The 12,816-nt window shown below is 42.9% G+C and overlaps 1 protein-coding gene across 2 annotated transcripts in view; it reads right to left on the reverse strand.

Annotated features, from left to right (window-relative positions):
- The window catches only part of LOC133495846 (ankyrin repeat and fibronectin type-III domain-containing protein 1), a 134,064-nt gene that overhangs the window by 28,707 nt on the left and 92,541 nt on the right, over positions 1–12,816 (reverse strand). For both annotated transcript variants that reach the window (XM_061810864.1, XM_061810865.1), the window contains exon 6: positions 11,203–11,325. In XM_061810864.1, coding sequence (XP_061666848.1) covers positions 11,203–11,325 — 123 coding nt within the window. The remainder of the gene's footprint in view (positions 1–11,202; positions 11,326–12,816) is intronic.

Below are 12,816 nucleotides of genomic sequence, written 5' to 3' on the forward strand. Positions count from 1 at the left end.
ACTTTCAAAGAGATGCTCCGTCCTGCAAACGAAACGGGAATATCATTTCCCTTCACGCAAGTAAAAGCAACGAGACCGGCTTGACGGGACATTTTGTTCTAGAAGCTTCTGCGTTCTGTGATGCTTTGTTATTTTATCCGACCTGACCTATCAAACGGGGACGAGAATGATCAATTTGGAAAAACACTGAAAATGCCTTGCCTTTGGCACAATTTTTTTTTTATTTTTAATTATTATTAACTATTTATTCATTATTAATACTTGAAGTTAATTTAAGTTAATTCTTTTATTTTATTTACACTGTTAAATGGTTACTTCTGGTTACTTCTAACTGTGTAAATAAAGGTCAATCTTAACATTTTGAAAACTTGACCAATTTGGAAAAACACTGAAAATGTCTGCCTTTGGCACAATTTTTTTAAATTTTTAATTATTATTAATTATTTATTCATTATTAATATTTTAATGAAGTTAATTTAAGTTATTTTATTTTATTTACACTGTTAAATGGTGACCTCTGGCTACTTCTAACAGTGTAAATACAGGCCAATCATAACATTTTGAAAACTTAAAATATGAGTCCAAACAAGCAAAATCATTTTGCAAAACTTCAGACGTAAAAATGTAGACTGAGGGAAATTTACATCAGTTCTCAAGTATATAATATTTAAAAAATTTACATCTAACTTACCTTTATGTAAACTGGTTTGGCTATGCTCCTGCATATTTTTTTGCTCCTCGGCTTCCATAATTGATCGTATCGTCCACTTTTTTATGTCATCGGTTAGACATTTTTCGTTCCTATCTGCGCTGTTACACTTTTTTCAAGCCACGCCCATCTGAAACAGTTTTTTTACCCCGTGGTTTTTATCAATTTCCCTGGCACGATCTTCATCATTTCGCTCCGAGACTTTCGCCACACCGGCAAACGCGCAGACCGCTCGATGACATCTGCGTACGTCAGTCTATAAGTTATAACTATGCTTAATAAACAGAACGCTTCTCTATGAAATGTTAACATCAGAGTGAAAATAGCGACGAAATACTGCCAAAATGCTGCCGGAAATCAGAACCTTGACGTTTTTATGAACAACAAATTTAATGCAAACAGATTCTCAAAATTCTCATCCCTGACAAAAAAAACAAAAAAAACAAAAACCCTGAACTCAAACATTGATCATAACGGACAAAACTCCGTAATTCCTCCCCAGGCGATGAATGCAACGTTGCATCCAGTTGAGGTCAATTGTGTGTGCGCGCACTTTATTCAATCTGCACAATTATGATGTGAAAAGCTCGTACATAAAATGCCGCAGCTGGTTAAAGGATCGCAGAGTTGCTGGAGTACTTTCAAAGGGAGCCACAAGTATGTACTTAACGGCTCAAAAGAGGGGCTATCTCAAAAACATGTCAACGCGGGCAGCCGAGTGGAAAACTCTGCCCGGCGTGACGATTCCGCAGTTCCATTGCGAAATGCGTAGGGCGCCCTGACGGGTGCCAGAAAAATAAATAAATAAATACAATAAAATAAATAAATCAATATTACTCAAATTGGCTGTCCTCGAGTCATTTGGGTTGGGCAAAAAGGGGAAAAAAATGAAAAAATTAAAAGTAAAAAGACCGTCTCGTTTTCATACACAACTGACGTGCATCGTTGGCCCTACGGAGGAGGTAATCGTGTTTTCTATGTTGTCTATGTATAAAAGTGTGGAAATAGATAAAAATGTATTAATAGATTTTATTTATTTTTTTTAAATCACGCATTTGGTATTTGGTTGTCTTGCTAATTGAACTTTGAGGTCAGGAGGATGGACTAGATTTGAAGCAGAAAGACTAACACGTTTGTTTTCTTATATTTTTTGGGGGCGGGGTAAAACCCCAAACAGATCATGTCATTTTCCAAGCCGGTTATCCTCACAAGGGTTGCGGGAAAGCTGGAGCCTATCCCAGCTAGCTTTGGGTGGAAAACACCTTGAACTGGTTGCTCGTCAGTCACAGGGCAGATATCGGTACAGTCACTGAGCGGGAATCGATCCCGCGCTGCCCGTAGCAAAAACAGTCGTGTGTACCACTACACCATTAGATCATGCCGCCTATACGATAAATGTTCCAATCTCCTTTAGATGTGCTAAGATAATCGCTTAAAAGTTGGACAGAGAAATTTTGGATGCAGTGGCAAAGGCAACAACACGACGACCAGGTGCTCGTCATAAACAACTCCGATCCCGAGACAATTCAAACATCTATCGCGCGAAGACAAGCAGAAATAAAACAGACTGGTTTGCTTAATGACCCGAAATAGTTGACAAATTGGGTTTCTTAGCAAAAACAGATTCGACTTTGCCCAACATTAGCCTCAAGGCTAGATGGGGATTAGCATGGGCAGAGTCGGCTCCGATTCCGGTAATCAAATCTTACATTTCCGACATGTACGTTTGTTTCATATTCATACCATGGCAACACACCACCAAAAATCTGTTACGAAGAGTGCTGAACTAAAATGTAAACTTTGCTGTATGCACGTGCAACATGTAACGTGTTTGTAAATGTTGCTAAGGGTTAAAAACTCCAACAAGGTCTTCAAAAAATGAATAAAATAAAAAACAGATGTACAAGCTAGGTATCTGTACCTCCACCTTTACGATCAAATGGGTCACATTCTCCACAAGCACAGCAAGAAAACCGTGCAGCGGACAACATTACTGCCTCCCGCAGGACCGGAGTGGAACAGCAATAAACTTTAGGACTGGGCAAACGGCCATATCGCATTTATTATGCAGCAGAGAAAAACACATTTTAAGACAAATATGGCGGAAGCATGCAATAAGTTTACTGCGACCGTGCAGTGATTAGTTTGTGCTTTTTTTTTTTTTTTTTTTTTTAAAAGAGAAAAGCTCAATTAAGGCTTACTCAAAAATCTTCCCCTCCAGGCCTGATTCATACATTTCCATCAATCATGGTTTTGACATGATGGAATTTTTAATCTATATTTTTCTAAATGCTATTAAAAATGTTTATGTTTTTCTCCCCAAGTGCCTGGCAAAGGCCTCGGGGGAGTGGGGGGGGCAGGTTAAACGTCGGTTAAAATGTTTATATATACATTAGTAATGGGTTATTCCTCATTTTTCTGATTGAATTACATGACGGCGTTGGCTAAAATTATCCCCGGCACCGACTTTCCGCCGGCCGGGGCGGCCCGACGCCTCGCGCTTATTTTCGTTTCGGCCGAAGAATGGAAAGATTACGAGCGAAGATTACCCGAAATGTTCAACCCTGGGGTTTTTCTTTCTTTCTTTTTTTTCGAGAAGGCCCGAAAGGCAAACGTGTCGCGCTTTGGAAGGTCGGAGTCGACCGAAAGCGGGGTGGGCGGGTCGCGGGAGACAACGTTGCAAAACTGACACACATACACACACGCTGGGCCGCTCTAAATGTGGCTTGTAGAAGGAAATTCTGAAATCCGAGTCTTGGCACCAGACAGGCTGGAAGCAGGCAGGCTTCTGGACACACACACACACGCGCGCACACACACACAACAACACAGAGAAAGAACGAGAGAGCACGGAGGGATGGAGGGCTTTATTACGGGTTTCATTTAGGCGTCCGCTCTGTTTGGCTCTTATCGGCTTATAAGCGACGTGAGGCCGCGCCAACACGGTGACCTACGACGTCTCCCCGGCTTGGTCGGCATGGCAACACAACAAACGCCTCCCCCGTTTTTTTTTTCATTTTATTTTGCTGGATATTAAAACGCCGCCCCCGCCTCCGCCCCCCACCACCACCCCGCTTCCTCGCGCGCGCATGCGGCGTTTCGCTTAACGCACGGCGGGCCCCCCGGCCAAGACAATCAGATTCGCTTCGATCTCTCGGGGTCGCGTTGACGCGGGGTGATGCGTCGGGTGCGCGTTCGGGGTTTGGCTTTTCACTTCGTCGCCCGGAGGTGTCTTTACGTGGGGGGACGACTTCGCCACATGTGCGTTCGAAAAAAAGTAAAGGTGAAAGGACCTGGAAAGTTGGACGACTGGCCCGGAACATTCACATGGGCCGGGTTTGAATAAGAAATAGCCGATAAGCAGTCCCCTTGAAAGATTCCAAAGTGTGCGTGTGCACGTCCATGTGTGCGTGTTTGCAAAGAGATGGAACATTTCCACGGGTATGCAAGATGGTGAATTTTGGAAACGTTTCTAATTGGAAACTCTTAACGGGAATTATGCGTATTTATGAGAATTAACTCATTGCCAGCCATTTGCAAAGACCAAACCAGGATCTGAATCATATGTTCTTTTTTTTTTTTTTTTAAATACAGATGGAAATTATTTATATTTCAAAACACCAAAAAACAAGACGGAGAAATGGCTTTTGATGGCGATATAATTAATTGAAATGATATATTTGACATAGAGCAAGTGCTCATCCCTGCAGTCATCCCCTTGAAGTTGGGCACGCTTCCCCTGGCCTTCTCCACAACGCCGGCGTATGTATTTGACATGACGCGAGGACGCAAATATGCAATTAATTAGTTCCGCATGCACGACGCCAATTAGCAATCCCGTGCCGATCGGATGCGCCGCACTCGCAAAAGGGAAAAGCGGATTGCTGGGAACTGCTTCAACCGTGTGGAATTCATTGTTGAACAATCGTGAATTGAATTGAATTGAAAATGAAGACGTGCTGTACCTGTTGATTTCGTCTAGACCAGTTACAGCTAGATCAAACTCTTCTGGGCAGGATTATTCAGCCCAATATGACACCGGCATTGAAACTGGATCGCCCAGCTCAGTTCAAAATGACATTTCAAGTACGGTCAAAGTCAATGAATGTCTGTTCTTGAGTTTTTAGGTGCTAAAGGCATGTTTTGTCATAATGGCTTGTTGTTGTAGTACGAGAGGGGCTGCCGCTACTAAAGATCTTGTTTGGTTTAATATACTAAACTCATAAAGAATGAAAAATGCATGCTCTATGGGGTTTAAAACGGATGACTGACAATCTATTGCTTTCCTTTGGCTGTATAGTTTCAATACTTTTGTTGGGAAGTTTATCTATGTACAGATCATATCCAATATCTATAGAGACTTTTTGTCAAAATATGGTTTTCAATCCCCCTCCAGATGGTATTCTAAACTTTTTAGTAGTGGTAACGTACGAGAGGGAGTGCTGCTACTGGAGACCTCGTGTGTTTTATTATACCGTAATTTCAACTTCAATTTCAACATTTTTGGATTTTTTTTTTTTTCAACAGCTGCAAGGTTTAGGCACTCGAGCGGAAAAGGTAAGAGTGAAACCGGTGGAATATTGGTGCCGAAGAAGTGACTTTTAGCGCTGTGCTAGCGTGTTACTGCAGTGTCTGAGTGATTTTTACCAGTATGTTTTTTATTTATTTTTTTTTAACCGGCCCTGTTAGTGTTAGCACGCCGGGACTAGCGTTAAAATCTCTGTGTACCGTCTTTCTTTGTAAATATCTCGTGTTTCAATGTCGGTTCCAATGTGGACGCTTGCGGCTTTTACACGGCTCGGGCCTGTGTATGTACCAAATGGTATTTCCTTTACAAATCTATTGGGTGAGGCTTATAACCAGGTACGCTCTGTAGGCCGGGAATTAACTAATAAAGAATGAAAAATGCATGCTCTATGGGGTTTAAATCAGGTGACTGATAATCTATTACTTTCTTTTGGCTACATTGTTTCCATATTTTTATATGTTTATCCATGTATAGATAATATCCATCCATATAGACTTTTTTTGGTCCAAAATATGGTTTTCAATCCCCCTAAAGACGGTATCCTAAACTTTTTAGCTCCGCTGACAACCGGCTGTTCTGTTCCAATGCGTGACCTCTCATCGGGATCTTTATCCCAGTAGCACCGCGGCACAGTGAACTTTTCCCGCGGTTTGTCGCGAAACGCTAAAAAGAGTGCCGCAACGGCCGGCGCTGATCTTGGATCGCATCTGCTGCCGGTCACAGTTTATTAAAAGGGTAACACAACCTTGTAGGCATTAACTCGTACACGACTCGCTTTGAAGTGTGAGCCGTGCGCATAATTGGCGCGCTGGAACAAACTGTGAAAGACTGCGAGCGTGGAGGCCGCGTACGCGCAAACGAGAGGACGGGCGCGTTGCACATTCCCGCATCTCGCTTCATTCCCCCTCTCCACTAATCACTCTTTTTATCTTGTCCTCCCTCGCTCACTCGTTTTCTCGAAAGAGAGGGCGATCCGTTGCATGTTTAACCTTTGAGGTGGGCCTGCTGTGCTGAGCGAGGCTTGCCACCTGTTGGCTCCACGTTAGCGCGCGTTTGCAAGCGGAGGTAAATCTCTTCGTTGTGACGGGCAGAGACAGCGGAGTCGCCGTGGGGACGTGGCGAAGGCACGGTGCTGATGTTCTCAGGAAAGGGGCCGGGGGAAGGGGGGGGGGCATCTGAGCAGGGATCTCACACAGACACGTACACAAAAGTACACACGGCCACACGGACCCCCCCCCCCCCCCTCCACTGTCAAAGGCTTGGTGACACCGTGTCTCCCACGGGCGATTGAGGGCCCAGCCTGGGTGGCTCCAGTGCCTTGTGTGTCTCTCAGTGTGAGTGGATGTATCACTCCAAAGGGGGGGGTTCCCCCCGCCTAGCCCGCCATATGCCACCCACCCGGCCGCGGAAGGGAGAGAAGGGCACAGGTGACCCCTGGCCACGGACCCGAGCCACCAGTTGGCCCGTTCTCTCAGTCGCACGCCGGCCGGGCGCCATGTTTAAAAGTCCCACGGCTGTTTATCTGGGGAGAGCGACGAAGGGAGGTGGCGGGGGGTGGGCGCTACGTCGCGGATGAGGCCTATCCTCCAGACTACGATAAAGCCTTTGTAAATACAAACAGGCAAACGCACACAAAAAAAACAACGCCAACTCGATGCGCGTTCCTTCCAAGTCGCGCGTCGTCAATCTGCTTTTGTTTTTCGAACGGACGTCCAAGAAAGATGACGATTGTGCCCAAATGGAAAAGTTCCATCTCATAATTGGGTCTTTCTCACTTATCCCAAAGAGGAAAGTGGAAAAGTAGCAAGAAATCATTGGTGACCTGAAATGCAGATAAAACAAACAATCTGGATTTTTTTTCACCATGGTAGTTACAACTGAGTAAGGTTGTTATTAAGTACATTTAGGTTGACGTTTATTAGATTTTTTTAGGTCGCAATTTGATTCAAATGCTTTGTCGATTCAGCACGAAGTAGAAAAACACAATTTTGAAGTAGCTGCCATTTTTCTTTGTGTTCCAGATTCATACAGAAAATGACAAATTACAAAAAAAAAGTATGCGTTCATATTTTTACCTACTCCTCCAATTGACGTTTTTCTTTTCCCTACTGAAATACATTTTTGTCTTTTCATCTGATCTAGTATGAGGCCTTAACATTATTCAGATTTATTGATAACTGCACTTTACCTTTATACTTACAATTAAATATGTATTTGTCTCTGTGTACAAGTGTGTGCGTTCACGTGTCAGATAAAGTGAGAGAGAGAACAATTCATTTATAACATGTAAGCAAAAGGTTTATGTTTTAATATTACATTTGCACATTGATATGGAAATATTTGATATACACGTTTATACTGGAAATTATAGCTTTTCCGTGGTAGCCTGGTGGCACTTTGTTTTTTCCACTCATGTATCAATAAATAGGTGGTACTGTCTGTGGTGCTGAAGTAGTAAATCCACGTCTGTCCAGTTCTTGGATTTGAGGACACTCTGGTTTTGATCAGGATCAAAATATTCCAAATATCAGCTAGTCATGGATTCCTTACATTGATTTTATCGCAGAGCTGCAACTCGCAGCGAGAGGATACGGATATTCAACCTTGATTGGATGGATTATTGACTTACGGTCACATCGGTGTGAAAATAATGCACAAATATATTCAAAGCCGTCATTGCTTTTCTTCAGCCACAAACAGCACAAACGGCTAATGTTACCAATAACAATAACTTTGGCATTATATTTTCCTGTGGCCTTCATGGACAGTGTGAACACTACAAAATTGCTTCTCGGCTTTCTTGGCCCAAAATCCTTCCAAACTGTCACAATCTGTTTGTCTCTCAGCACAAACGGCAACGAGCCACTAAATTTATCGCCAAAAGTCGAGCCGCATGAGACCGTTTTACTGCCGAGGGCTGCCAGTCGGTCGACCGCCGGTACGTTTTATGTATAGCATAATATGTATTTCATTCTTTGTCATAAACTGTCAGGAGACGAACGCTATAACAATAAGTTAGCGCTTTGAACATTGAAGTGACTTCATCGTTCTGCGGCCAAATTTGAGAAATCATGCCTAGTTTCTCTGAGAAGTCAGAAATTAGTCAAGCAAAAAATCTAACCAATCAAAAAAAAAAAAAATTTTCATTTTGCTTCAGAATGGAACTAAAGTTTAAAGTCTTTTTTTTGTGGAACATTACGTATTTTCTGGATAATGTTGACACAGACTTTGAAGTTTACTCTCAACCTAATCATAAAACAATGAAAATTACACCCTGCGCATTTAAAACATCATCATAACTTTGCCTTAAAGAGTTGTTAGCGTCATCCTACCAAATAATGGGAAATGTGATAGACAAGGCTAACAAGTAGCAGCTACCTGGCAGTGTCAGAACCATTTCGGGGACATATTTGAACACAAATAGTGCAGCAACACATGCAGGCGGACAACTTGACAAAACTCACAGGCATATATTCTTTATCCTCTGCAAAAAAAAAACAGCCTATTGAGTCACAGTACTTGTGAAACTCTTCTTCATCAGTTTGTCCATTACCGCCTCCCGGTGGTTACATCACACACCAAAAGGAGTCACAAAGAGTTCAATTATTTTAATTATTAAAATGTGTGTGTTTTTTTTAAAGTAAAATATCAGTAAAGGAAAATTAGTGGAACGGCCTCACAGGTTCCGAGTTTCGAGGTTCGACTACTGACTCTGGGTTTCCAGTGGGGCGCTTTATGTGCTTGGGTACAAGGATGGATCTAAATAAAATATTACAATTATAGTATCACATTCTTCGATAATGAGTCAAATAATAAAGTGTAGTCGACAGGAAGTAGTATAAAAGCACAACAATTCCCCTGATTCATCTGAGGTTTTCAAATCGAGGTTTTCAATAGATTCCACGCTGGTGACTTTTGCATTCCAAGGAAGCGCCGCTGGTCTACTCAGCGGTTCGGGCTCGCTCGGTTTGACCTCCCAGTAGTACGACTCGCCATCCGACGCCTCGTCCTTGTTTATACCGTCGCAAAAAGAGCGGCCGCACTCCGGTAACGCCGGCTCGCCCCAGAGAAAGCCGGAATCCGTCCGCGCGCGAGAGCCCCCGCCGTCTCGCTCGTAAATCCGCGTGTCCAATCTACCCGCGGTGTCTCATTAAAAGCAGACCACATCAATCACAGTGAAAAACTTTAAAGGCCAGGTCTCCCTCGCTGGCAATATGAGGAGAAAAAAAAAAAAAAACCCCAAAAAACACTGAGCTCTTAAAGAGTCAAGGACCTCACACTGCAAGTACGCTTAAAGCCGCCATCCCACTGATGGACCACACATCGAAGACCCCGAGACCACACAGCGAGTCCTCTAAGGTCGACAAAAGATCTCGCACAAGCCGTCAGTGGGTCCTTACATGACTCTCGGGGAGAACCCCGGCACCTGTAAGTCCTGCGCGAGCCGCAAACTCGTTTCTCACAGCAACTCTTGTCCCCGTGGTGCAGCGGTGGGAGGTGCAAATATTTTGTTACTGCGCTGAAGCACATTTTCAGGTAAAATTGCTTTCGCCCCGGTATTTGCTCCTCGACTTTGTCAAAATAGGTTTGTTTCCTTTTTGCCTTTATTGACAGCAGCGGATTCGGAGAAGCAAAATATTAACCGTCCGTGGCGAGAATGTTGCCTTGTGTCAGCTTCAAAATTACTAGTAGCAGCATTTTTTTTGGTCATTGCGCCAAGGTGTCAAAATGGGTACTGTGCATAAATGACTTGAAATAAATGTCCTTTAAAAGGTCAAGTGTCATGCCTTTAAACATTCTAAAATAAATATTGTAATGAAAAATAACATAACATTATTCACTTCAATGTCTACATGAAAAAATAAATATGAGCGGAGAGCACGTCATCCGTCTCATTCGACATTCAAGTGGTCGCCATATTGGCTGCATCTTCTGTCCGTGATGGCACATCGACGCATTTAGCACCCCTGATTTACGGATTACGACACACCTACCTGTCATTTTGAACCCACGAAGCTCTCATCCTCTGCACCCGTGCAATCTATTTTTAACAAGGAACCGGGTCTTTTGGAAAAATATGAAGAGCGAATCCATTCTCCTGAGTGTTTGATCAGTATCCAGCAATGCAACGAGCCGGCATTTTGGCTAACACGAAGGGACAACGCGCTACCTTCCCGCAGGTAAAACTAATAGAAACATACAAGCCTGTCTGAGTGCATTCCTGCCCTGTACGTCACTTCCTGTTTCTTCTCGAAAACAAATCCCTCGAGAGGATTTTTACAGCGGGAGTTACAAAATGTCATACACGTCAAAATCACGTTTTGTGGTGAAAAAAAAAACAGATGGGTCCATACCGGCTAACATACTAAAAATCATGCATTTCATGACAGTGGACCTTGAAACGGGATTGTAATTTTCCACTCTCCCCAACCAATTCTGTACCAATGTAGTATCATATGAACGCTCCATTCCAAATAAGATATGCTAACCAACGCCGGCTAGTCTACAGCGCTGATGCCAGTTTAGTATTTATACCGTAGCTATTCTGATGATACTGGATATGCTCTCTCTGTAACTGCACTTTTATAATCAAAAGCCATTTCAGAATCTATAGCTTTAAATTTTTACATTCATAACGTAGTTAAATCATTGTTTCTCCTCCTCTGCGAGTACTTTTGCCACCTCTGCCAATGGCAATGAGAACCTGGAAACCACTGAGCTCCAAGACTGCCCGGGCAGGAAAGTGAGGTTGTTTTCCCCCAAATGGGGAAAGAGAGGCCCTGAAGGAAGAGCCAAGAATACACAACAGGAAGTCCAGCGAGAACGCCAGACGAGCTTACGGCAGCATGAATGGGTCAATAAATGAGGAGAAGCTAGACGACGAGCGGGGAGAGTCGGAAGGATTGACGGCGGGGAACGCAAGGAAGAAAGTCGCGATGAGAAGCAAAAGGCCTTCGGCGCTTACCAATCCACACTGAGTGAGCGTCGCCTGTAGGAATGCGCTCGCTCCGGCGTGGGCTTTTCCACTTTGGCCGGACGTTCTTTGAGGGAGAGACGATGGGTAAACTTCGAGATTCCAGACTCCGACCTTGTGAAACAAAAAAAAAAAAAAAAGGGGGGGGGGTAGGGGGGAATCCATCAGAGAACTTTCTGGTGTGTCTTTTTACCAAGAGAACAACAGTTTTAAACAACAACTGAACAAAATTACCTGAGATGGGGCAATACATATTTTGAGTAGGGTTAGGGCCCTCCCACATCCCAAAATCATGCAATATTAATTGCCGACTCGAAATTGCCCATAGGTGTGATTGTGAGTGCGGCTCTTTTGTCTCCAAGCGCCCTGCGATTGGGCGGCGACCAAGTTCAGCGTGTGCCCCGCCTCCTGACAGCTGGGATAGGCTCCAGCACTCCCCGTGACCCTCGTGAGGATAAGCGACTAAGAAAATGGATGGAAGTTCTCTCTTTGAATGTAGGCCAGACGATCACCATGACAACGCAGCTGCACTCAGTGCCCCGAGCGTCTTCCAATTTCTGGCCAGGAAGAACATCGACGTGATGGCACACTAATTGTCGTCATCCAGAGCACAAAAATCACTTGGCAAATTGATTTTTCATAAATTCAAATTTGGCTCTTTTATATTTTACTATCATTATTACCATTATTACGTACAGTATATGATGATGATGTGGCAATACATTCTTTGGTCTTAAATGTAGTTTTTAACAGTGTACAACAACTTTATACATCTCTACTGAGCCATTTGGGCTTCCTAAATAAATCAGCTAGATTTACTGCCGAGACGTTCGGGCGCAGCTAAAATAATTCGTTTTGTTCTTGTTCTTAGTAAAAAAAAAAAAAAAGAAATACTAATTGCAAACAAGAACCCAGACAGCTCGAAGAAGCAATAAAGTTGGACATTATTGATGACAAAAATGTAACCGAGAGAGTCAAGAAAGTCAGTACCGCAGATCCAAGTCAAGTACTAAAACACATTTTAACAACAAATTATTCAATCCGCTTGAAATATGATTGTCAGGCGCACATCTTTTTGAAATCTATTTCCCATGAAGTTACTAAACGCCGCAACAATGCCAAAGTTCCCAGAAGACAAATGAGGTTGCAAAGAGACTCGTACGCGCCGTCTTTTTCATTTTCCAAATCATTTTAACAGGCAAAAAAAAAAAAAAAAAAATCACAAATACATGTTAATCCACTTGAGTCGGTTGCCAACGTTCCAGTTTGACTTTGCGCAGAAAATTAAAGTAAACAAACGTTTTGTCCCGTGCGCATACGCCATGCTGTGATTCTCCATTGAACAACCACCAAGTATTAAGTCAGGCGGCGTACTTCAGTACTTCGATGTACTTATTCAAAATAGCACTTTTCCAAACGTTAAACCATCACTTAAGGATTCACTACTTATCCCTCATGAATAAACAAAACAAAAACAAAAAAAATCTGAAAGCCTTCTGACTGGCTATGATGGATTATAAAGTTATTATAAAGTCTCAAAATGTATTCCTAAATGGAAAGAATACTTTGATACGCATACTTTAGCTTAGTTATGCAACATCACTT

The sequence above is a fragment of the Syngnathoides biaculeatus genome, chromosome 22, assembly GCF_019802595.1.
Source record: "Syngnathoides biaculeatus isolate LvHL_M chromosome 22, ASM1980259v1, whole genome shotgun sequence".
Taxonomy (NCBI): Eukaryota; Metazoa; Chordata; class Actinopteri; order Syngnathiformes; family Syngnathidae; genus Syngnathoides; species Syngnathoides biaculeatus.